The following is a 26798-nucleotide window of genomic DNA, read 5'->3' as shown; positions in this document are numbered from 1 at the left end:
GTCAACAGGTACAGCAGATACTTTGAAGAATCTTTCTGGAATGTTTTACCCTTTATTTTTGCTTAATCCACCTCCCACAGTTGTCTTGATAGATTTTCTGATGTTGGTGTTAAACTGGAGAACACAGAACTCGTAATTAGAGTTGCTGCCTTCTGTGTTACAGTCAGTTGCAACATGCTTTCACTTTAGACCTCGTTGCACCGTCTGGATTTTCTTCTGCGGTGTAAAGCACTTCTCTGTTAGGGGATAATCAGGTTGATACAAGCAGAAGGGTCGCACCACACTGGTAGAAAATAACTCCAGTTATTCAAACACTTTTGAATCAAAAGAACAAAGTATAGAGTTTGTATCTAATCCTTCAATTTCATATTATTATTTAGGACAAATTATGGGCTGATGCACTTTTTAATTAATCTTTTTTTTGCAAATCTTAAATTTCTTTTAATTCTATTAAATCTTTTTTTACTTTTGACCTTTTTATTTAGTTTTAATTTGTCAAGTTTGTGGTCATGTTTGATCTGTATACTGTTGTATATTAATAAGTTTGTCATCATTTGCAATGTGTGAATGTTTCTGCTGTTGCAACTCTGGAATATTTATGATGTAGCTATGTTAAAACATTGCTTAATATACATTGTCCAACAATCAATCAATCAACCAATCCAAATTAAATTGGTTTAAGCAGAAAATTAAAAACGCAATTACATATTTTGCCAGTTCTAATGACTTATATATGTATATATATTTTTTCCATGGACCAGTTTTTGCAAAGAAATCCATGTATTTGTGACAAGCTTAAGATAAATGTGGGTCTTAAATTATTTTTCTAAGTCTGTTTAGATAAAACAAAACAGGGTGATACTTTACTTCAGTATTTATATTTTATATATTTTTTATATTTCACATATATGCTACCTATTTTACTTCCCTCTTCAAGACCCACACCAATAAACATAGTATTTTTGGTGTTTTTAACATGTTCTTGGAGGATTTTTCTGATGATGGGGGATTATATGAAAAAATAATAAAGCTTAAAATTGTATATCTGTGTAGTTCTTTTTCCAAATAGTTTATTCAAAAGGCTGTAGTTGTGGCTCAGAAGCTGCAATCGTCAAATATCTCGTCAAATCTGGAATAGTACAGCTGGATATGGTATTGTTGGAGGGCTGTAAGCTAGTGGGAGAGGGGCATAAATAGATGGATGATGGGAAGTAGGGGCGGGCTTACTCAATGCCAACAGTCCCGCCCCACAATTCATAGGAAAATTTCTAATGAACTACTTCCGCTCTGCATAAACTACGTCCTAGTAAATGACACAATTTTTTTTAGAAACATTTGGCTGAAATTGTCATTATCATAACTAAAAGATAACTTTTAGATAATGCTTTTAAAATAGATCAAAAGATGATCCGAGTAGGATTTAAAATTACTGTGTATGTTATTTACCAGAACCGTATGAGTTTAAATGTATTTACATGAGAAGATTTTGCTTTTCCTTGAAGTTTCTCCCCTGATCCGATCGATAACCAATTCGTCAAGTCGATTACATAATAAAAAATAAAAAAAAAAACAATAAATGCATTGGCCTCCTTCTCTGGTGTCAGCAATGCTTGGTTGGAGCCACATCAGTGTTTGTTCAGGAGGCGGAATAATTCTTCCCTGTAAAAGGAAGATAATTGTTGGCTTTCATCGCAATATTGGATATAATTATTCCAATCTGTGATGTTTCGGTGGCAAGTGCATGCTATCGTTTTTTTTGGGGGGGTGTTTGAATGATTTATGAGACAAAAATGAAATGGCACCGTAATGACAGTCCTCTTGTCTTTTTTTTTTCTACTTTTGTTTATTTGCGGACAAAAATAAAAAGTGGCACCTCGCTGACTGGAGTAATGAGAACGGCGGCGCTCGCGCAAGTGCAATGCAATCGCCGACCGTCCTATCCGCGCAACACACGAGGAGTTTTGGCACTTTTTTTAAAATTTATATCTTTCTCAACATCGGGGGAGGTGTAAGAATAAAGAGCTCGATAACAGATGGTCCCCTTCCCCCGCCGTGCCTTGATTTCAGCAAGTCGGTTGTGGGATTACAAGACGAGTCGGGTTGACATTGTTGCGCGTAAGATATGTAATTAGACATGACCAGCCAGTGCAACTTTGAATCAAGCGGAGGGGGGAAAACGTGAGCCGACACAATGCTGACAAAAACCATCCTTACATCTTCGAGAGGAATCACAAAAGACGCTTTTTTTTTTTTTTCCATCACCTGAATCATAACTGTGTCACACAATGGGATGATTGTATGGGTGAAAAAAGAAAGAAAAAGTAATGATAGAAAATTGCACACTTCATGTTTCTCAGATAGAGTAGTTTATTATTTAAGCATTTGCCACTTCACTCAACATACAGAATGAATTTGGAGAAAAACGCCATGAATTTATTTATGTTCTTTCTTCTGCTTATTTTTTATTTTATTTTATTTTATTTTTTTTGTTTTGCTCTGGAACCAAAGATGCTTCAGTTTAAATGAATGTTTGAAAATCTGAATTGGCAATTGGTGGCCGCCATGGCGACCAGAACTTTGTTTGATTTCCCAAGATAGAAGAGATTTTGCTTCACCCTTTTTTAAGAATTAAAGATCAAATAGTCTGGTCTTTAACTTTCTCAGTCGGAACACTTGATTGTAGGGATGTTAAGGAAAGCTGAAAAAGCTAAAAGACGGCCGCAGTCACCGGCTACCGAGGCCAATGTTTATGCCCCGTGCTCGTTTTTTATCCATGGCTGTAAACACCAAACTTCTTCAGACTCACACATGCTCACTCGTGTGCCAGTTTGTGCCTCCACAGACATCCGTGGGCGTGCGCGTAGGGCCCCGGTGTCGGAGAAACTGCAAAACGGCGACCCTTTGACGGCCGCCGCTTGGTTTGCTGAAGCTTCTAGCCACGCTTGCTCTTTACTAAACAGTGAATTTTTTTTTTTTTTGCAAATTCACTTCCATCCTTGGCTTGACTCCAAAAGTACTTCCTGACCCTTTGGCTTTATATTGTTCAAATATATCCTAGAAAATACCAAGAAAACACGAGCTTCTGTAATGTTTTAGTCACAAGCACTCATACGAGGGTTGACTTGGGGTTTTTTGGGTCGTCCAGGCCCAAGGAAGGTCACAGACAGGAGCATTTGTATCTTAGGGGTGTGTCTTGAAGCTTGAAGTCTTGAAGTGTGTCCCTGAGGTTTGTACAGACACTTTAGAGATGTCTCTTGTTCAGACGCTGTATGTTTTGTACGCAGAGCCTAAAAACGAACTTAAGAACTTGTGTAGCGACTCGTGAATGGAATAGTTTTTAATGCAGAAGCCCAATGGACGTACAAGAATATTCATTTGAAGTGATTGCTTGAACGAGCTTTGAAAAGACTGGGGTGAACTTAGCATATCAGTCTCCACGCAAGAAGTATGCACTTAAGTTGTACTAAAGTATGTTTCGTAAATTTGGAGGAGGGTTTCGACCGCTTTTCTCGTGGTATCCTCCGGAGGATGTTCTGGGAGTACGAGGTCCAGGAAGCCTTACCGAGAGCTGTCCGGTCTCTTTCTGATCGGGGTAGGAGCTTGGTCTGCAAAGCCAGACCTATTCCTGGTGCATGTTGGGCTGCCCTTTATCACCAGTTCTGTTCATAAACTTTATGGACAGAAATTCTAGGCCCAGTCAGGGTCTGGAGGGGATCTGGTTTGGAGACCAATGGATTTCATCTCTGCTCTTTGCAGATGATGTTGTCCTGTTGGCCTCATTGAGCCAGGACCTACAGAGAGTGTGAAGGAACTGGGACAGGTGAGGGTCAGGTGTGCAAAAAATGGAAAATCCAGGAGATTTTCCTGTCTCACCTACTTCACTTTTGCTTGTTTAAGCATCCATTCACCTCAGAATACTTGTACAAAAATGTGCATGTACAGTTCTCACCGGGCGGTCTTGACCTTGATATTAATAATGTGACCACCTGTTCAGATTTGCCCATTTTTCACCCAGAGACCGTATCCACCCATAATGCTGTTTGTGACTAAGGCATAAATTAGAGTTTTAATGCAAACATATGATCTGTTTTCTTGCTTCTTTTCAAGGTTTCTCACCTAAACGTCCAATAAATACAAAGTTAAATGGTGTATAGCACCTTTCTACAAACCTTGAAGGCCCAAAGTGCTTTACTATCCCATACACACTGATGTTGGCTTTGCTGCCAACTTATAACCACCAGGTGCAATGCGGGGTGTAGTGTCTTGCCCAAGGACACTTCGACACACCGATGGGCGAGGTGGGTACCAAATCTCCAATCTTCCGATCAGAGGTTGACTGCTGTATCTATACAGTTTTTTACTAACTGAAAACGAAGATACTCTATCAGTTTATGCTTCACACTTCTGTGTTTCTTCGCCTCCTGGCCTCTCGAACAGACCCCTTGTGAAAACGCTCATTCTCCCGTTCCAAACAAGCAGCCGTCAATCTGCCCAAACTCTTGAGACAAGGGTAAATAACCTCCTCACATATGCCTCAGCGTCAGACCTTTTAGATTGCAGCCGGTCCCATCTGTTCTCTTGCTTTTCTGCATTAAATAAAGCCCTTCAGGTCTTTACCAACTCCCAACTTCTTGGTTTCGCAGTAAAAATGTGCACTTGCTGAAGTCTTCGTTTTGGCTTTTCACAGCCTTCAGTCGAGCGCCCATCCCCATGGCGGTGGTGAGGAGGGAGCTGTCGTGTGAGAGTTACCCCATCGAGCTGCGATGCCCCGGCACGGACGTCATCATGATCGAGAGCGCCAACTACGGACGCACCGACGACAAGATCTGTGACGCAGACCCAGCGCAGATGGAGAACACGAGGTGTTACCTTCCGGACGCGTACAAGATCATGTCTCAAAGGTAAAGACCAAACTTCCAAACAATCTAATTTGCTTTGAGTTTTGCTTGCATTTTATTTAAGGTTTCTTTAATTTCCTTTTACAGCTGTAATTATTATTGCACTGTCGTTACAAGCGTTGGATGTTTTTAGAGACAGTTTCCATTTCAGTACTTGAAATCACCGTCTATCCAAAGGCTGCTTGCGAGTTTATGACGCTATTTTGCGTCATCAATAATTTGTACTTTCTGATATTTATATTTTGTCTTACACTCACGTCAAAGTCCTTGCTCTTTGTTTAGTCTTCTGACTGGATGAAATCTGTTCCAAATGGTTTTTCCAGTTAGTAATACATGGTTGAACAATTACAGTCTTTTTATGGAGAAGAAGATCATCAATCCGTTCTATTCTTGGAGCAAACAGACAAAATCTTGCATAGAAACTGGTTATCATTTTGAAAAGGTCTAATGTATCACTTTTCCCCTCATTTTTATGGAAGGGGACTTGAGGGACACTTTTACATGAAAGCTATTGGTCCAGAGATAGTTGTTTTTCTTTTCTGTATAGCTGATGTGAGCCTTGTTTTCAGAGTTATGACCATGTTATGCTAAAAAATTACTTAATCATGAGGTTCTGTTGATGTAAATAACGATTTGTAGGTTAAAAAAGTAGTTAATAATCAGGTCATGAATCTTCTTGTTGCCCTGACAAATGTTAGCTAGCTAGCTACTATAGCATAATAATAATGGATAAGCTACACCCGTTACAAGTTTCCTGACATAAATCTATGTTTTTTATGAATAATATATTACCATAAATAAGTTATGAAACAAAAAAGCTAAAAAAAAAAAAAAAAAAAAAGGTACTGGAGCTTTATAGCATACGTGAGCCTCTTCAGAATACTAAACTGTTGTGCCAAAAAAAAAATAGTTAAATTACTAAATCATAAGGGTTTTGTTTATATAAATAAATAATTTCAGGTTAAAAAAGTGAGTTTATGGCCAGTTCATGAATCTTTTTTTGCCCTGGCAAATGCTAGCTAGCTAGCTTGCTAGCTTGGATAACACTATAATAACGTATAAGCTACATTCGTTACAAATTTCCTGACATAAATCAGTGTTTTTTTTTTTTAAATAATATTCATGTGTTTCATGTTTTTTATGAAACAAAAAGAAAAAAAAGTGCTGGATGAGCTTTATAGTAGACGTGAGCCTTGTTTTCAGCCTGTTGTGCTAAAAAAAGTTACTAAATCATGAGGTTCTATTGATATAAATTAGGATTTGAAGGTTAAAAAAATAGTTTATGTATCTCCTTGTTGCCCTGACTAATGCTAGCTTGCTAGCTAGCATAATAATGTGTAAGCTACATTAGTTACAAATTTCCTGACTTAAATCAGTGTTTTTTTAAGAATATTATGAACGTCTTTAAGTTATTTATGAAACAAAACAAGGGGGAAAAAGTGCTGGATGAGCTTTATAGCAGACGTGAGCCTTGTTTTCAGAGTTATGACCCTGTTGTGCTCAAAGCGGGACGTGGAGACCTATTTGTCAGGGCAGACCGAGTATAGTTTTACCATGCGGAGGCTCTTGGCCGTGTAATTAATTGCTAACATTAAGGTAATATATACAAGATTCGGAGTTTTAACTAAGAAGTCCACATTTTCAAAATGCAGAGCTCCAAGGGGAGTGTGTTTTGAGTACACATGTCGTCCACTCCAGCTGCGTTTGTTGACGTATGGCGACATTAAGAGAAAATAGAAGCTCCCTGTGAATCATCTCAGCGTGGTTACTCATTCTTTTGATGTCAAAACACCCCTGGGCAGTCTAAAGGCTCTGGCTTTATCTAAATTGCTCAAATAGACTTTTTGTTGTTCGCTTGATTTCCAAAGCTAAACGTATGTTTTGATTTCCAGAGCTTTAGTTAAAAGTATAGCTCCGAAAATTGGATTTACCTCTTTGAGAATACTAATGGACATTTTCAGCTGTATCAAACAATTTACTCTTAGTGGGTTTTTTTCGTTTTTAGCTCAGATAATCAGCTAAAAAAAAAGGTAGTTTTTCAGCATCTTGTCAGATAATTGATGCGCCCTGTAGCCTCCCTTGTTCTCCCAGACGCCCACTCAGAATAAAAAACCCGGCTGGAATGAATCAACGGGCCCTACGATGAGCATAAAACACCATGAAGAAGAACATCTTTTCTGCATCTCATTGCTGCTGTGGGCATTAAACTGATGCTGCAACCTGAGTCAGAGCCAGAGCACTTTGTCTTGGGACAGGAAGTGAGTAAGTGGATGAAAGATTGGGGGAATGGATGCGGTGCCGGTACCCATGGGGCGGTCGGGAGGGGTGAGAGGATCCCTCAACGGTGTCTTCTCGTTGGCATGTGAGGGGTCCGCACAACAAACGAACGCCAACCCCGCCGACCTTTTCATTGTTGAGCTGTCAAAGCCGTTGCTAGGCACCTGCGGCCGAGCTCATTAGCGTTGAGAAGACAACGAGGGGAGAAATGACTAATCTCAACAGAGGGAAAGTCTTTTGAGATGAAGAGCGCGCCAAAGCACGGGTGGAAGGATGCGAGTTTATATTTATTAATGAAGCGGAATATGCCGATCCAACAAGTATAATGCGAGTACCTGCGCTGATGGATTCCTCTGTTCGCCCGCCATCACCTTGTTGTTAAACGAACCTTATCTCGCCAATTCTTGACATAATCCGGAGATAATATCTTTTTCCCTCTCTGCTTTATTATCTCTGATGAGCCTCCATCAGCTGGGATGCTTTCCTTCCTAACCGTTTCATTGCTTAGATTCTTTTCCTTCATCATCGTCTGGTACGGCCCTGCCTCCTTTTATGTCGTCGCATTCATCACGGCGTGTTTACGCGCACTCCAAAACTGAAAACCCTCAACAACAATATAATAGTTTGATTACAAGCCTTCGCATAGCTCTCCGTGTATTAGTTTCCACTCTAATTTATAATTGTGGATTGTTTGATTACTTGTCTGGAAGGATGTGCTTGAAATAACTAAATAAAAGCAACAAGAGGATGGCTGCGTTCACTGATGGTGTCTTCAGTTTGTTTTGTTTTTTGAGGTTGTGAAAGTTAGTTGAGGGAAATAAAAGATCTTTTGCTTGCCGTAGTTCTTTTTTTTTAAATCATGTGATTTTAGTTGATAATATTTATCACCAGGATCAGACAACCAGATTTAGGATTTCCTGATTCTAGTCATTAGCAACTAACGACGCAAAGATAGCTGGAGAACGAGTGAGACAATAATCACTAAATAAATTACTAAAGTTGTAAAAGAGTGAATTATAGACAGCATTTTTTCAACCTTTATTTTTGACGGAAACTTTAGTTTAAAGAATAGATACCATCACTAAACATATAATTGTAGATTGTTTGATTGCTTTTTTTAAAATAATGAAATTACAAATTAAAAGCAACACAGAGGAAGGCTGCATTCACTGACACCTTCTTAAGTCTGTTCATTTTATTTATTTATTTTTTTGTGTTTGTGTTTAAGAATTTCCCTTAAGGAGATAAAAGCACGTTTTGCTTGCCGTACACATTTTACAAGTATTTGATTTAAGTTGTTTAAATTGGTTGTAGTCCAAAATTAGACTTTATTTTTCAGTATATTGATTACAAATTCACTTTTTTTCCACATTTAAAGATCCCTGATTGTTTTCCAGCTATTGATAACCAGATTACCAAGATTACACATCCAGATTTGGAATAACCAGATTTAGGCAACCAGTACTAGTATTAGGAAAATAAGGACGGTAATACTCACTAAGTAACTTTCAAATGTTGTGAAAACAATAATTAAAAAAATAAAATAAAATAAATGTTCTTTTTTAACTTTCAGTTTGGACGGAAAACATTGAAAGTTTACCGTAAATATACCTGCAGTAAACCTATAACTGTGGATGCTTGATTTCTTATTTTGGAAAAGGAAGTGGTTGAAATGACAAAATAAAAGCAACACAGAGGATGACTGCATTCACTGACAGCTTCTTAAGTTTGTTTATTTTATTTATTTATTTATTTTCTGTGTATAAGAAATTGCCTTAAGTGAAAAGCGGATGTTTTGCTTGCCGTACAATTTTTTAAACATATTTGATTTCAGTTCTTTAAATTGATTACTGTCCAAACGTTTTAAGTAATTGATTGAAAATCAACTTTTTTTTCTCAAATTAAAGCATCTTTTTATTTTAACCTTCAATTTTGACAAAAAACATTAACATTTCTTGGCAGAGTTACCATCAGTATGCCTACAAATGTCACTTGTTGTCATTGAGATCATGATAACCTTCATAGTGACTATTTTGATATATTTTATGTCTGTATATTAATCTGTTTATGTGTAATTACACGGGATTATGAATGAAAAGCATTCATATAAAAAATAATCAATAACATAATCAAAAAAACTTTCGACATAGCTTTTAATTTTAAATCAAACAAATAGAAGAAGCTTCATTAACAAATATACACTTTTGACATAAAAACTAACAGGAAGCTGTACTTTTGCATAAAAAATATCCTAGAAACTGCTTTTAAAAGACAATTAAATCAACTAGTTAATGAATCAATGTTGATTTTTAGCGACTTTTAAGTAAAGCTTGATTCTATTCAATGATTTTAACCCAATCTTGACCTAAAAGGTCATTTATAAAGTGTACAGAGGCTGAAAATCTGGAGTTCATTTCATGAAGCCGTCCTGTATCCATTGTACGTTTTAATTATAAGCCTTTGAAATTTCCTTCCCACTGAGAAGCGACTGCGTCTGGCTGGCAGAAAAGAGGCATTTCACAATCCGCCATCACCTACTGAGGATTTATACCTTTAAATAATTCTATTTTGTGACAGAGTTTAGGATTTTTTACAACTGCATGATCAAAACTTTCCTTTTTTTAAGAGTTTTTCCTTACTTGGGTAACATTGTCACATGACTTATTTGGATCAGGAGCAAATGTTAAAAAGTTTTAAACTTTTCTATTACTGGGTGAGAAAAGCCTTAATCCAACTCGAGTGATAGAAGGAAAAATAAAAATACCCCCGTCTTCTCCACCTAGATGCCCCTCCAGCACGCTCACCACCTGCCTCTGCTCCTGGCGCCGGATAAGTCGCAGTGACTGGAAAGCCTCGCCGTTAGCATTTGCAACGGCGTCTGAAGATGAGCCGAGCTGCCGCTGGCCGAGTTCGGGGGAGGGGTTGTTGCCAGGTTTGCATCCATCACCGGCAGTCATTTAAGAAAAAAAAAAGAAAAAAAAAATCCCGGCTCTCAAAACCCAAAGTTTACCCGCGACAGTTCGGTGGGGTGTTTGATTCCATTAAGGTCTTTTTAAGTGGGGGCTAATAGCCGCCACTATCTGAGTAATGGCACGCCACTAAGCCTGTGAGTGCTGTTGTAATGCATCTTGAAATGAAGGCTGCTTCACACCATGTGGTGGCAGGATGAAATGAATGGATGCCTTTCAATAACCCCCACACACACACTTTATGCCTTCAAGCATCGCGGCTGCACAGAAGCCTTTAGATAAACACGTCGCCTATAGGCAATGTAGGTCAATGAGGCTGTCATTGAAATATGATACTGATGATTAGTCCAACACATTCTCAATCCGGTACCGGAAAGCGGAGCGCACTGGTACCCTAACCCAGTACAGGCACACTTATCCGGTACTGGTTCCTTTACCATGTCTGGTACCGCGTCTGGTACTGCTTCGTCTCCAGTACTACTGGTTTAGGAACAGTACAGTGTCCGGTACCACTTTGCGTCCAATACCCCGTCTGGTATCAGTTTAGGTCCGGTACCGGTACTGGTACTGGTTCGCATCTGGTACAATGTCTGGTACCAGTTTGTATCTGGTACGGCGTCTGGTACCAGTTTGAGTCTGTTAGCGCGTCGGTTGTTACCACTTCATGTCCGGTACCGTGACTGGAACAGGTTTGCGTCTGGGCTTAGTTTTTTCCCGGTACCACGTCCAGGCCTGGTTTGGGTCTGATACCGGTTTGGGTCCGGTACTGCGTCTGGTAATGTGTCTGGTACCACTTCACGTCCATTACCCCATCTGGTACCTGCTTCGTGTTTGGTACTGGGTCTGCATCTGGAACCGGTTATGCGTCCGGTACCGCGTCCAGGCCTGGTTTGTTCCAGGTACCGTGCCTGGGCCTGGTTCGGGTCCGGTACAGTGTCTGGTATTAGTTTGAGTCCAGAACTGCATCTGGTATCAGTTTGAGTCCGGTACCACGTCTGTTATCGCTTTGTGTCTGGTACTGCATCTAGAACTGGTTTGTGTCCGGTACTGCGTTTAGGCCTGGTTTGTGTCCGTTACCGCGTCTTGTGTCCTGTACTGCGTCTGGAACCGATTCGTATTCTGTACCGTGTCTGGTACCACGTCTGGTTTGTGCCTGGTACCGGTTCGCGTCCATTATTGTGTCTGCTACCCTATTTAGTTCCACAGCTGGTGCTGAGTTACGGTACTGGTATCGGGTTTGGGTACCGGTACTGGACAAATCCAGAGGAGCAGTCCGTGTCTGGTACCACATCCCAAGGGTTAAATAAAGTTTGATTTGATGGGTTACCTTGATTTTACGAACAGCAAGTATGTCAAAAAACGTCAAAAAGGGACGGGGAGGGGTCCTTAACCTTCATGTGACAACTTGAGGATGTGAATGTGTTGATTAATTTGACCATCGTGGGTACAAACGGATTTCCCCGACTCCCTTATGGGACGATGAGTTTGCGTTTTTCCTGCTAATGTTCACAGCACACCGACATGAGAGAGATTCCTGCAGGGAGTCGGGTTAGTGGGCATCAAACAATCCCGACCCCTTTTCTCATCAGAGGCTCCGTGTCTCCCCTACAGTTTTTTTTCCCCCACAGCAGTATGGCCTTCATGGCCAGTAATTACAGGCTATATCAAAGCTATATATCACCTTATGCCTCGCTAGGACTCAGCCGGCACCTTAAGGGACAGCTGATAGCATTGAGGCAGGCCCGGGCGCCATCCCTGAAGGAGAAAAGCAGGTCAGGCCGGGAAGATTCGCTCCTCCCCGTCCTTATCTGTCCACACGATTCTTTGTCTATTTTTTAGATCATTTTGTTTCTTTTCTTCCCGTTCCCCCGCCGTGTCATCACTTGTCATTTCAGTGAACAAAAGAGGAACTCTTTTCTCCGTCGACCTGTTTCTCACATTTGCGTGTGACACCGGCGATGAAGGTTAATAGATATTGCAGCTTTAGGAGTCTCGCGAGGACGATGAACGGACGCGGACCCCCGTGATCTCAACCTCCTGGCCACGTGACGGCCTGACATTTGACAACCTTCCTGTTAATATGTGGAAAACAAATGGGCCGCCTCAGCAGACGAGTGACACCTCTCCTGTTGGAGGATGATTGAGGGATGAGGAGTGGTAAGCAGATGGGAGGATAGGTTCTCCTGACGATGATCTTTTCCATACGCGTTTGCTCTCCTTGGCTTTTGACCTTGCTGACGGATTTTAAAGACGTTTCTACAGCTGGGAGAACGTTTTTTGATTTGTACTTTATTTTTTAAATGATATCAGGAGACTTTTGCCTTTACGAATTTAACAATGGAACTTAAGCTCCATGGTTGACATTCTTTTAATTGTTATAACTCTTCAAATGTTTATGTAATTCCAATAGATTCTTAAAGCTGACAAAAGCAGCTGATATATAGTAGTAAAGTGTTCACGGTAATGAGTTACAGTGCTAGAGTTGCTATGCTACCTTACTACTATTGTTTGAAATGTGTAAAGAGTGACGCCATATTAGACATGGACATAAACAGTGAGATACAGCTTAACAAATACAGTAAAATCATCACAAAATGCTTGATTTTGGTCCAATTTTAAAAGGGAAAAAACTATAATCATTACAAATTAACATAAGTTAATAACACCAAACTGTAGTTCCCTTGATATATTTTCAAATTTCTATTTTCGGTAAATTAAAAATCTTCACAAGCCTGTATACATAAAATAGAAACAATCCATGCAGGTCAGGATAAAAGGATGTTTGTTTATGAAAAACCCCCTGATTAAACATGAAACAAATAGACTTTATTTTTCTCGCTAAGTTTCATTAGCTTGTCAAAAGGTGACATAATCAACTGCAGAGCGGATGATTTGATTGAAATTGAACGTTTTAAAAGCACATCTGTGTGCCAAACTGGAGCCGGGGGATTTAAAAGACATAGCCTGGAGAATCGGATGAAAGATCCTGTCAGGTTGCATTATGGGAAGACAGAGATCTAGCATTTTTGAAGCTCCGCTTAAAATAGAAAGTTGGAAGATATGTCAGACGTAAACGTGCTTTGTTTAAAAAAAAAGTTGTTTTTTTTTAATCCTGAAAAGCAAAGCCCGCCCATCCGCCGTATGCGGCGCGTGGCTCATCGTGTCACTGATGATTGCGATGCCGAGCACATGTGGTTGTCATTGTTCATGCGTCGCTCCACCTCAAGTGGCCAGCTTTGTTTAAAGTCATGGTTTGCATAAACATTTCCCTCTGCAAACAGCGAGGTCTCGGATGAATTATTATGCTGATTTAATGTCCAAAGCATACAAATGTGAAACTATCATTTATTTTTTTAAACATTTCATTCTTTATCACTATGTCTAACGAAAATCAGTGTCCATTAGAGCGACACTGGACACCTACCGGCTACAAGATTGCAAACAGAGCGATCATTTAGAGACGATATAGAGACCAAAAATAGATATTTCCAAAGTAAAAAATATGGGGTCAAATCAAGTGAATGAAAAATTAGATTGAAAATTTTAAAAAAAGAAAAAAAATTATAAGCAGTTTTAAACTAAAAAATAAATATTGTAATTTTATTGAAAATTTCAAAGGAATAAAATTGAGCATTTGGAAAAAAAAAATAGAAAACTTGAAATATTGAACATTTAAAAAAAATAAATCAATTTGAAACTTGTAACCAATGTAAAAAATGTTTATTCATATCAACTTTCCTTTTTTCATTTTTCCCTGTCTGTTTTCAGTTCTCTATTTTCAGTTTCAATTCAGAGTTTAAGAGCTTTCAAAGCCCCGCCCCCATGAAAAATTTGGCTCAGCTAGGCAGCGAGAACGCGAAAACTCTGTGGGGGAGGGGTTGCTCTGCGCCTGTTGTCCCGCCGACAACTCAGAGGTAAAATTCTAATAAACTGCCGCTTTGCAGAAACTATATAATAGAAAACGACGATTTTCGCTAAAAACGTCATGATTGTAGTTAAAAGACCACGGGCAGCGCTTTGAAAATCAAGCAAAAGATGATCAGAGTGGGTCTTTAATCACTTTCTAACCCTTGTTTTCACTCTTGTACCCAAGCGCCCCATACCAGTCTTCCTTCTGGTTCTAAAGAGAAAAGCGAAAAATTAAGTTTAGCCCCAAACTCGAAAAGGGTTTATTTGAATAAATGCCTCATGTGTCATAACCTTAATAACCCTCTTCTTAAAACAGTAAAATCTTTCCAGCACAAGAGACATTTTTACCTCTTATCTGTTAGCTCAGCTGCTGGACAGGATGAGTTAAAAAAGGGTCATAGGAAGTCCAATTGGAATTCAAACTTCTTGAGTTTTTCCTATAGCCTTTGCATAACCCTCTTCTCCTCAATCGCTTCTAAATCCGGGAGGTTTCTTCTTTTTTTTTCCGGATAAGATGACATCACCTGGCATTCATTATCCTTTCATTTTTAGCCTCCTCTCTGCCTCCAACCTTACTCCAATCATCCTCGTTAGGAGCGTGCCACATTCAATTTTGCCCAATTAGATGCTGTACGTTTCAGGCTGGCAGCCTCTCCAGTCAGTTGGGGTCTCTCAGACGCCACCGCCAAGACTCTGTGGTACCTTTTTTTTTTTTTTAAAGGGTGAAAAAAAGGGAAGCATATGTCAGGAAATGGGAAACACTTAAGGACACCAAATCATATGGAATTGATATATATATATATATATATAAATTACAATTTTTTTTCTTTAGCGTCCCACTCCAATAAGGTGGAATTTTAATAATGATTATGCAGTTTTTTTTGCCAAAGTTTTACAAAATTCTGTTGTTTTCTAGGACATATTTTCTGCAGAGTTGCAGTAGTTTGTTGGAAATTCACATCTTAGTTCTGGGTGGGAGTAATAGTGCGAGGCAACCCCGCCCCTCTTTTACCTCCCAGTTGCTGAAAGCTCATAGCAGGCAGCTTGTGGCCCCGCCCAGCTTAGTTTTTTTTTTTTTTGCTCCTGATTCACAACAATTTGAATAAAGAAATACTCAGAAAAGCAAATTTGAGCGTTATTTTTCTAATATATGTCCTCCATCCTCAAAAAAATGCAACAAGAATGCAATTTTCAGTCTTTCAGCTAAACCAAATTTCAAAATAAAATAACATTTGGGTGCTTTCTAGGTGTAATTGAAAATAATGAGCTACAAATAGCAAAGGAAAGGTCAAAAAACAACACAAACTGCCAATAAACAAGCTCACAACAAATGTTTAATTAGCCAGTTCTCAAAGAAATATTCTCGTTAGCATCAGAGATGATCAGAATCCTCTCCTTAAAGGAAGTGTGGACTTGCTATTGGCTTCATCTGTTGCTGTAACTCTTCCTGAACTGTGTGTCATGCAGCCCCCTTAAGATATGAGAACCCACTGCTGAGTAACTCCTGCTGGAAAATGAATGGAGTCGACTCCGTGCAAACGGGATGCATATTCAGCAGTTTGGGTCTGATCAAAGTGAATTATGCAGCTGTGATATGAAACATAGATCAGGAGAAAGGGTCATCTGGGTTTTTTTATTTCCTGAAAGACTCACGATCATTTCACTGGAACCCCATGAGTTCAACCAGCAAAAAAATCACAAAAAAGTTTCCTTTTTTTATTTAGTTTTATCTTCAATGGGATCAAATGGCAAACAAAAAACAATGCGATTAAACAGTAAATAGTAAATCCTTAGCTTTAGCACATAAAGTGTTTGAGACTTTTAACAAAAACATATATAAACATTTTACTGTAGAAATCAGAGGTGGGGACTCGAGTTACATGACTTGGACTCGAGTCATGAATTTGATGACTTTAGACTTGACCCAGACTTTAATATCCATAACTTGTGACTTGGACTTCAGACATCTGACTCAGAAAGACTTGCTATTTTACCCCAAATCCAAGGATTAAAAAGTATATTGAGATCTCTGTGTTTGTTTACATCCATGTGTGTGGTCCCCGCCCAACATCCAATCAAAGTAGGGACCAGTTCAACCAATCAAATGGCAGAAAACAGTGTGGATGCATGAGCTCAGAGTAAATTTACCTAATATACCTGCAAACTACAGTTCCAAAAGCTCACATGGTCTGTAGACTTAATATTAATCTGTTTTTGAAATGACTTGGGAGGACTTGAAACATTAATAGTAGGACTTGTGACTTATGACTCGACTTGGGACTTGACTCAGACTTTTTTTAGACTTGTAAAATATGACTTGGTCCACCTCTCTCTGTTTAATGGTATGACTTGACGATTGGGTATCTAAGTCTCTACAACCAGGAATATCGCCGCTGACTCTTTGACATATTGTTACTCTTTGAACATTGATCCGATAAATGTAAATCGTCTGGTTCTGACATGGAGAAAAGTTTTCATCCGTTGATCCCATCAACAGTGAAAGATTTCTTCAAGTTCCTCAACCCTTTAACCCCACAAGATAAACACTCTTTGACGTAACGTAACTCTTCCACCGTTTGTTCAATTTTCGTTGATTGCGTAAACACATCACTACTGTAAGTTGTTGAATATAAATGCAAAGCTGCTTTTCTTTGCTTCAGGATTGAAATGACTGGAATTACTGTAATTGCGCAAACGGTTGAAAAAGTTACAGTTGTCGAAAGACTGTCAACACTGTAGCTAAAGGTGAGTTAACTAAGAATTTTGGCATCCTCAGTGCTACGGTGTGCAACCATGAGGAGGTAAACTGAGTAAAATACTTCCTTGAGTCTCTCCTCTGCGGGGTTAGGGCCATCCATCATATAATGCAGATTCCCATCTTCACAATCGTAAGGATTGAGGGGACTCGTCTCCAGCCTCCCTAAGGTGATGTGCAAAAAATAACACAATGTGACAAAGACATATCAAAATAACCAAAAAAATGGATAAAGCTAAAAACTTGGAAAAGGTAGATACATACATAAGGAGAGCAGCAAGGACTTGGGGTAAAGCAGTAATAGAGAGGGCAGGACGGAGGCAGGGAGACAGGAAGCTTGCAAGATTAAGGTCGGCACAGAGCGCCTTGTAAAGCTGAGCTGAGCTACGACCGCAGGCTCTCCCAGCCCGCCACTCAGTTCAGTCCAACTGCATAACCTCACTGCAGTCTAAACACTCGAAGATGACTTACTCCGCAGCAAAACGCAGAACCGACTCAGCCAACTGACAAACATTCCCTAAAATAATAACCACACCGAGCTTCCTTTAAACACGCGAAATGAAGATTTTGGCACGACTAAGAAAACAGGAAGCTGTGTTTAGGAAATCCAGAGTCTCTCAGGTCAGAGGACACGAGTCAGTGGGTATTTTACTGAGATATGTTTGGCTAACAAGGTTGTGCAGAGTTTACTTTTTTAAAGTAAAATAAAGTTCAACTTTTGTTGCACTTTTGAAGACAAAACTCTTGGGATGGGCTGAAAAGAGGATAGTTTTAGCAAGAAATACAATGTAGTTTAGTCTACTTTCACCCTGTAATCCTGAGTTCAGGCCTTTAGAAGATATGCTTCTTTAGACCATAATATACTATGATCAACAACAAAGAAAAAGTAACCAACCAAAGTAGACAAAAACAAAGAAAACTTTTAAAAATTACCCCTCAGTTTGTTTCCAATAGAACAGAAACGGTCAATTCTAGTTAGATCTGAATTAATAGACCTTAGCCTGTTCGCGAAAATGTATTAAAAAATCTTTTCATCTATCCTCTCCATTTCAAATTCAAAAAGTCATGTTTTAGTTTTGTAATTTCTACGTAATTCTTGTTCATTTTCTTAGGTTTAGTGTGTTTTCAGACTGACAGTTTTTTCCCCAACAAATTTTAGATCTGAATCCACTTCTCGGATCCACATGTTGAGGTGGTCTCGGTTAGTTTCTAATCAGACTAACCTCCAGTTTACTCTGAGTTCTTTTAACCTGAATAGTGCTTGGAGCGAAACAACTGGACCAAAACGGCCACCGTAGCTGGGCATTATGGGATGTAAACAGATTAGTGGCGACACAGCAACACATTGAAACCAAAGTATTAAATAAATATAGTTGGACCCGACAATACAGACGTTGAAAATTGGTCAGCGAAAGATAAAGTGGATTATCTTGAAAAGGATTATTTCTCTCATTGCTTTGCCCCGCCCTCGTAATTCTTGGCCAATGACTGAAGAGGTCTTTAGTCATGTGGTTTTGTTGACAAGCTTTTGTTCCAAACAAGAATGTCTGAATACAGACCAAACGCGAGGACCAAATTATTCGGACTCGGTTTGGACCAACAGATTTTGCCAGAATATACCCTTAAAGTCCCACTCCAACTATATTTTTTTCTATTACAAAATCGTTCCCAGTTGTCTTTTAATTATGATTTTAGCTAAAATTAAAAAGGTTGTTTTGATTTTTTAAGATATATTTTCATTATAAATAAGATTCTAAGTTGAGGGTAGAAGTTCTGCGAATATCCCATCAAGACTTTGCTTACACTCTCTCATGCTAGTTTATTGGGCAGTTTAAGCTTCTCACAATACCAAGCTAACGTTAGCTTAGCAAAACATCGTACAATATTGAAGCTATCAAGCTGGACAATGAAGGGGCTAATAGATCTATTTGTCTAGAAGTGGACGCTTTAGAACTGGAGCAGAAAAGATAGGGTGTCAGTAGCGGCGTCACTAGTCTGAGCATTTTCTAGCATCCGGTTTTCATCTGCTACAGATTTAAATTAAGAAATACTCAGAAAGTTTTAATCATGAATTATTTTACTATGATAAAAATGCCACAAAACCGTGTTAAAAACACAAAAATACAATTTTCAGTGGAATGGGTTTTTAAACACTGTGATTTAGGCTTGTTTGTGTAGTGTTCAACGGTTCAATAAACTATGCTGTAGACGCTTCAAAGAGATGGGCCAAAATACAGTTCAATGGGCTTTGTAAGTTCAATGTGAACTTATTTAAAACTTCTTCATTGAAGCCACATTAAATAAACAACTGCTCTAAAAAAATAGACCATATTGTAGATTTTTTCCACTATTTATTGGTGAATAATACCAAGAAAAAGAAAAAGGAAAAGTTCAACCTACCTGCTGTTAATAATGTGTGAAAGAGTGGAGGCTCAGGTGCAGCTTGTTAGAGCTTGTGAGGGCAGCGGGCCAACGAGGAGTCTGGACGTGTGAGGAATGTTTGCCAGGTTTGAGCTCTGCTGCTCGGTTTGATGACGGTCTACCGACCACCTCACACCTAATGCGAGATCAGAAAACTTTTGGTCCGAATTTTATTGTGGAGACCATCCACACAATATATTAGCAGCCTCTGATGTCAAAGGAAGCCTAACGAGGGTCAGCCATATTGACTCCAACATTCAAATATTGATAATTAAACCCCAAAATATTTGCCCCACCCCCTTTATTTGCAAATTTGCCACAGTAGTCATACATATAAAGTATAAATACTACAAAAAATGTTTTTACATATACATTGCACAGTTATATTTCTTAAGATATTTATTTGTTGGATATTTGAATCCAACCCTAGTGGTCATTTGAGGAACTACACTATTTAATAGTGAATTTTCGGTTAAATTCCAGAAAACAACAAGAACCTTGATCTTCTTTCAAATGTTTTGAATTTGTTTAGAAACTTTAAGCCATAATAGTAATGCCACTTTTAAAACATTTACAACACTTTCTTTTGTTTATTGACTGCATACATGTGAGTAAACACGTATTTTTTTATTTAGTCGCACCTCCATTTAGTCTTGTTGAATTATTTTTTGATAGAATCCCAGTGATTTAAAGAGTTGAGGATGAATAACCTCAAAATGTTTCACTGATTTTCCTCAAACATTTGTCAGTTGGCATTTAATTTAAAAAAATGTTAAAATTTGGTCATTTTTATGTTTCCTTTAAAAAAAAAATTGGGGGGATGGTAAAAACAGCAATAATTTGACCGTAGAAAAAAAAAAAAAAAAAAAAAATCCCTCCAAGCAAAGGTAAATGTAATATATAAAGGGCAACTCAGAAAATGTTAAAGTTTTTGGTATTCATCCCATTAAAAAGTTGTTTTTTTTTATCTTGAAGGAGAAATGATGGATATCCTGGAAAGTTGTTAAAGGTCAATAAAAGTTGTATGTCTGTGTGAGTGAGGGGTGGGGTATCCACGGCTTTAAGGCAAGAGGATGAGAGAGTGAGAGGTAGACATCAAATGGGGGGATGCTGGCTTATCCCAACTGCCAATTATACAAGAGAGGAGATCCAAAAGAACATGGATGAGAAAAAAAAAAAAAAAAAACGCTGGTGCGCAGAGAAGGGAAAACATCAGACAGAGGCGAGGGAAAAAGCCGACCCGTCTCCTCGCTTTTTAACTAACCACCTGCTCCCTCCTGAATTAGCCCTTTCTTAACAGTTTGAACTCATCAAAATGAAACCCACTCCCTGAACTAAAACACAGACCACGTTCACAAACTTTGCATTTTTCCGTGGTAATTTCATGAAAGCACATCTTCTGAACAATATGAGGGTAAACTTTAAACTCCACTTCAATGAAAATTACGTTTTCGGGGATTTTAACATGTTTGTGTAGCATTTTCCTGATGATGGAGGACACATATAAAGACATTTAAGCCTAAATTTGCATTTCTGACAAATTCTTTATTTAAATTAATGCGATTTAGGAGCAGACAAAAACCATGGATTTTGAAAAACAGACTATTTGTGGAATATAAACTACAATAGTTTTGCTCCACTCCATTCTGATGCATCCACTTGTAGACCAGATCCAGGTTCAGAAATTTTAGCACTATGAGACCCACATAAAGCCCTTATTTTTTTTTCTTCAAAAAACGACAGTGTGCCTAATAATCTAGATCACCTGGTTTATGCATTAACATAATTTTGGTTGTTCCTATTGTTGTCAAAGGGATTTATAGAAGTACACCTCAAACTGTTATAATATTCTATTAATGTTAATGTGAATATGCTAGCATGTAGCGGTGTTGGACTATGCTAATAGCAAGATTGGAAGTGACTGTACTCACAGTAACATTTGTTTTAGCGCTATCTGTCAATTTGAAAATTGGCGGTGAGCCTTATAATCTGATGCGCCCTTTAGAGAGCTTTGCTGAAAAGTGCTGTTCAAAAGTGTCATTTAAATAACTTTTCTGTTAAACTTATGTATTTGAACAAAAAAAGTAAGATGTGGATGTGATGTCCTATTCTTGTAAAAAGAAATCTAAAGAAAAAGTTATTGACCATTTATTTTATTGTGAAAGTTCCAGCATGAAACAGATTGAAAAAGGTTATTTATATTGAACAAAGAAGTTTTTACACAAGCAAAAAAAAAAAAAAAAAACTCCATAACTTCAAAATGTAAAAGCAACAAAAAAGTGATATTGCATTAATTTGTTGTGCATTTGTTTTGTGAAAGATTCACCCAGTCTGAAACTTTTTCACAAATTTGATCAAAATTGATCGTTTGCTTTTTTTCCTATTTACTTTCTTTTATATAACAACAAAAAAAAGTCTCCACTTTTTCTTTTTGTGTCCTCGGAACAAAAAAAGTATTTATTTTTTTGGTTAAAAGTGAAGCTCTGTTTCCTGGTGGTGCTAAGCGCTACATCCTCTCCCGTCACCCCGCTTTGATTCATGTCTCTCTGTTTATTAAACAGATCCGTATTGTTTAGCGTTCAGGCAGATGAATTGAGCAGCAAGGCGAAGAGCTGTCGCTGTACCCCCCCTCCTGTTGAGGGTCTCGTCTGCGTCTGGAGTGGCCTCTCCTGGCGGCCCCGGACTAGCTTGTGAAAGCTAATTATACCAGGCTATTTTCTGGCCAAGGAGCATGTCACCATTACACAGTGGGGAGAGCTCTCACTTTGTCCTGCGCCACATTCTTATTCATGAGTGTTAATTCCATCAATGGCCTCCTCAGTCGCCGAAGCGTGTTGCTTTCGGACTGCGGCGTGATCTTAAGGAAGAGTGCGTGTCGCCGTGGAGGGCGGGAGCGCGCCTCGCAGACACCGTGAAGCCCGTGAAGCAGGAGGAAGGAGGCCTTCTTTGAATGTAAATGTGCAGTGATGCGGGGCGGCTTACAGAGGGCGGATGGCTTCGGCAGATGTTGCCATTCTCCTCTTGAAGTGTTTAGCTTCAAGTTTAAAGACAGACAAAAACTGTGTTTTTTGGTGTTTTTAACATGTTTTTGTGGCAATTTTCTGGTGAACTAAAGAAAAGTTTAGCTAAATTTGGTTTTCTGAGTATTTCTTTATTCAAATAAATGTGAATCAGGAGCAGACGAAAAAAATACAGTTTGTAAAAGATCGTATTTGTGACATCCAAAATACACTACAAGTTTGCTGGTCTGATAAAAATCCAATTTATATGCATGATTCCAATCATTTTATTAATTTTTACAATTAAAATTGCAGTGTTTTGCATATTGCCGAGCTCTGCCTCACGTTATACAGTGCAATCCTAAGCAAACTGAATTGATTGCATTTGTTTAGCTTATTCATTGTAAAATGTAAACCTTTATTGAAAAAAAAAGGGGAAATTGTAGACATTTTTATGACATTTCCTTCACGTTTGTCTATCGTCTATTTAGTGTTCACATCTGACATAAACAGGTAGTAACCCTGACGCAACACCAGAAGGCGCTCATGGGCTCAGATTTGTTCGCCTGTGTTTGCCCGTTGACTGTAAATGAGAACTGGATTGAGTGAGTGTGACGGCACCATTGCAAAACAGCTGACTTCCAGCTCCAAACACATGAAGTCCATTCAGTCGCTATTATTAAGCGGCAGCAAGTTTATTAATCCAAATCCACAAATCCAAATTAGGGTCAGGCGGCCAAAAGTTAGCAACGAGCATAGGAGCATCAGAGAGCAACCAGAGTGAACAGGGTCCAAGCAAGGGTCGGGGCAGGCGGCAAACAACGAGAATCGAAAAAGAAGCAAGATCAGGTAAACAGGAGATCAGGTCAGGATGAAATGCTCAGTATGCAGCCTGAGTGGCACAAACAATACTTCACACTGAGTGATGCTCTCTGCAGTCTTATGTATCTTTATCAATGAGAGTCAGCTGAGTGGCATCCAGGAACTGTGTGCTAGGGTTGATGGGAGATGAAGTGCATTCAGTACTCTAGAGACTGCTCCCACCAGTGACCAGAGGGGGAGACAGAGAGCTGACACCTGACAGATATGAATAGCGCCTTATTGAAGCCAGACGAGGTCAGAAAGTGGTCCAAGTCACTCAATGGCAACCACCCCCACCAATCAGGAGTGAGCTTGTTTCAAGTCTGTACCCCTACCAGTTGTACCCAGGCCACACGAAATGTTTGGAATAATATTATTACAATATTATTGAGGGAATCTGATTCGCCAGTTAGCAAGAAAACGTTATTAAAAAGTACCAGACCAAGAATGGTTATAATGATACATATATATTACTGTATATGTTAATAATAGTAATAATTTCATTTATATATTAATTTACTGGACAAAACAAGGTGTTGACGTCAACCATGGGAAAGGTCTTACCTCTGGCCATTGCAAAATCAGGCCAGAACGTTCTCCGTCACTTCCTGATCGTCTGCCGCCATATTTGCAACCCTTCGCCAATCATGAGTTAACTTATTCCAGCTTGTCCAAACGACACAACCCTCCCACTGAAAGGGATCTGTCAATCAATTTTGAGGTTCATTTCACATCCACCACATTTACAAAAAATATTGATAATCGTATTGATATTTGCGATATTTACCAGTATCGGATCGACACTCAAATGCTCAGTATCGCCCAGCCCTAGCACCCAAATAAAGTGTTTTTTTGCTGGCTAAACTGAGCTGCTACATATTTTTCATCCCTCCTTGGCCCAATATGAAACTGCAATGATTATAAAAAGAATATGAGATGAGAAACACAATCAGTAGTTGGCAAATATATTGGGTTCGTATGTTTGTAAATCAGTGTCTAACAACCCTCACCGCTCATGACTGGTTCTTACCACACCAATGCCACCAGAATGATGAATCTACGCCTAATGAGTTCAGGCATCAGGGCTCAAATCTGCTTCCTTTTGAGATGTTTTAATGAAAAGATTATCTATGACCTCTACGTATCTGATGATTCCCATCAACAATAACATCTTAATGTCACGGGGGCGCGCCGACGGCTTAGATTTAATACTGATGTTATTGTAGGTCGTTACACACAGGAGGCAGAGCTCTGTGCGTTCAACACCCGTCAAAAAAAGTAAGTATGGAAAATTCAAATTAGCATGGGACTCGATGAGACGCGGACGCTTTTCACTGTTCGGCAATGCGGCAAAGACAAAAGAAGCCCTGGAAAACATGCCCTCCTGCTGGTTTTGGCTGCCAGTCTTACAGTCAGGATTCCCCGTGTCACCTTGAGAAGCTTTCCCCGGCTTCCGATACCCGCTAGTCCGGCTGAGTCATTTAAATAATTTGTTCTTCACACATCAGACGATCCTGGACGACACCTTTGAAACCTGCACACCGTGTTTAGAGTATTCGATATAAGAATGTGATGCTGAGTCCAATTGGGGAATTAGGTTTGCAGCAGGAATACATTGAAATTCAGGTATTATTGTCTGATAAAAATTATTTCCACTAACATCTAGTTTCTGTTGGTTAATTTACTCTCTAAGCCTCGTTTTGACACCAAGATTTGGCACAAAGACTGTTGTGGTTTGCCAATAGAAATGTTACAGTTAAAAAAAAAGTATACTTTGTAATAAGTTTGTATTTATTCAAATTTCTTGGTAAAACAGAATCTTCTTGATTAAAAGCAGAACAAGGTGTGTACTAGTCAGAGTATAGGGCTGAGGATTATTACTTAGGTGGCAATCCGGTACAATAATGAATAATTCATAGATCAAACCACGATACTTACTATTTTTTATCTTTTAGTGGTTGCCGTGTGTATTCAACACTTTAAATAATATCACACTCAGAAGCTTTTTTTTTGTCAAATTTCTGGTTAACTTGAAATAACATAAACATCACTGTAACTTTAGATCATTTTACAACAAATCCTGAAAATGTTTTTCAGTTTTTCTATCCTCAAAGTTTTGCTGACTAAAAACTGACAACAGGGTATTTTAATAGATTTGTTAGAGGAAAACGCCCCAAATTACCACACTTGCTCTGGTACTGCTTCTAACCATGCAAGCAGGGAGTCGGATCTTCTTTTCTTTTTGCTTTTCCCTTCAAGGGTCCCCATCTCCGTCTTCAACCAATGGTCGTCCAACTTCCACGCGTTTGGTGCGTTCAAGAACGCACATTCATCCAGTGTTGTTCTGTAATTTGATGTATTTAAAATTATTAGTTTTCACCAAATTAAAATTTTGACTACTTTTGTTTTGTAGTTCGCATTCTGAAATTCTAGTCTACAAACTTTTGCAAATACTTTTCATTGAAAGTGGTCACCTATTTGAGTCAGCTGGTGTGGACGCAGAATATCTGTTTTATTGCAAACAAGGAGTTACGATATCGTCGCCATGCTAACGCGGCTAATGTGGCTAACATATACATTTACATATTGGTATCTTGCTATTCCGTCCGGGCACAAACCACAATTATTAGTTCCCCCTTCGTGATCATGTTTAGAACAGTTGGCACTAAAGGACCCTACCCCCACAGCACCTCCAAATCGGAGTCCCTGATTGGTCTTCTGACAACTCACCTGCGAACGTGTCACATTGAACTCCTTTGTGGCCCCACATGAATGCGGTATTTTTATCTGGTGTGGAGCCTCGTGATAATGGGCCCTTCATTTTCCTCCCCATCGATTGCCGAGGTGGGGGTGGGTTTTTGTTTGTGTTTTTGAGGTTGGTGCGTGCTAGTACGGTATTTATTTATGTTTCTGCTGCAGTCGAAACCATGGAAACGGCTTTGAACTTGGGTTGCCTTTGGGACGAAGGTAAGGGTTAAGCCCGGGGTTCATGTCCAATCCTGATGTAGGAATCTTGTAAGAAAATGTTTTGCACACAAACACATCTCAGACATTGTCGGTGAGCAAGGTGAGAGTCTCTCTTGACTTTCAGGATAATGCTCCCTCCTCCTCCTCTTCCTCCTCCTTTTTCGTCGGCGTCTCCAGGAGAGGCAGATAAAGGTCTCAGCTCTTTCTCGACAAATTTGACGGGACAGCAGTCGTGCACGGAGTGAAGTAGAACCAGGCCCTTTATCAGAGAAAAAAAAAAGGCACAACATCATATCAATCTCCTTGTTCTCCCGCCGTTCACCTTGCTTGATCTCCTGCTCCGAGTAAGGCTCAGCATAAATCGGAGTCACGCTCGCTGTTCCTGAATTAACGAAACGCAGCTTTTTTTTTTTTTTGTATTAAACTGAAGAGTGTGAAATGCTGCTGCACTTAAAAAAAAGTGCAAATCAAGGCATTATTATCCGGATAAAAGAAATCCCCTCCTTTCTGCTACCTTTCATCTGCTCACAGCGGTAAATCAATTTATAAGGTAATTTAGGAGAGGTTCTGAAATGGATGCAGCCGGACTGTAACAGAGGTGATCTACAGTGAGGCAGGGCCGCACTCATAAACTGTGGGGCCTGGGGCTCCTGTGGTTTTAAGGCCCCTCTAAGTTATGAGATTCCAGTAAATACTTCAAGAGGGGAAATAACCTCCTTTAATTTTTGTTTTTTTTCTGTGC

At 39.2% G+C, this 26798-nt stretch overlaps 1 protein-coding gene across 9 annotated transcripts in view; it reads left to right on the top strand.

Annotated features, from left to right (window-relative positions):
• The window catches only part of LOC112155935 (adhesion G protein-coupled receptor L3), a 315029-nt gene that overhangs the window by 120077 nt on the left and 168154 nt on the right, over positions 1–26798 (top strand). For all 9 annotated transcript variants that reach the window (XM_036216946.1, XM_036216950.1, XM_036216949.1 and 6 more), the window contains one exon: positions 4688–4901. In XM_036216946.1, coding sequence (XP_036072839.1) covers positions 4688–4901 — 214 coding nt within the window. The remainder of the gene's footprint in view (positions 1–4687; positions 4902–26798) is intronic.

This window comes from Oryzias melastigma, linkage group LG18 (genome assembly GCF_002922805.2).
Source record: "Oryzias melastigma strain HK-1 linkage group LG18, ASM292280v2, whole genome shotgun sequence".
NCBI classification, from domain to species: domain Eukaryota; kingdom Metazoa; phylum Chordata; class Actinopteri; order Beloniformes; family Adrianichthyidae; genus Oryzias; species Oryzias melastigma.
The sequence above is the reverse complement of the archived record's forward strand: the minus strand, read 5'-3'. Positions and strand labels throughout refer to the sequence as shown.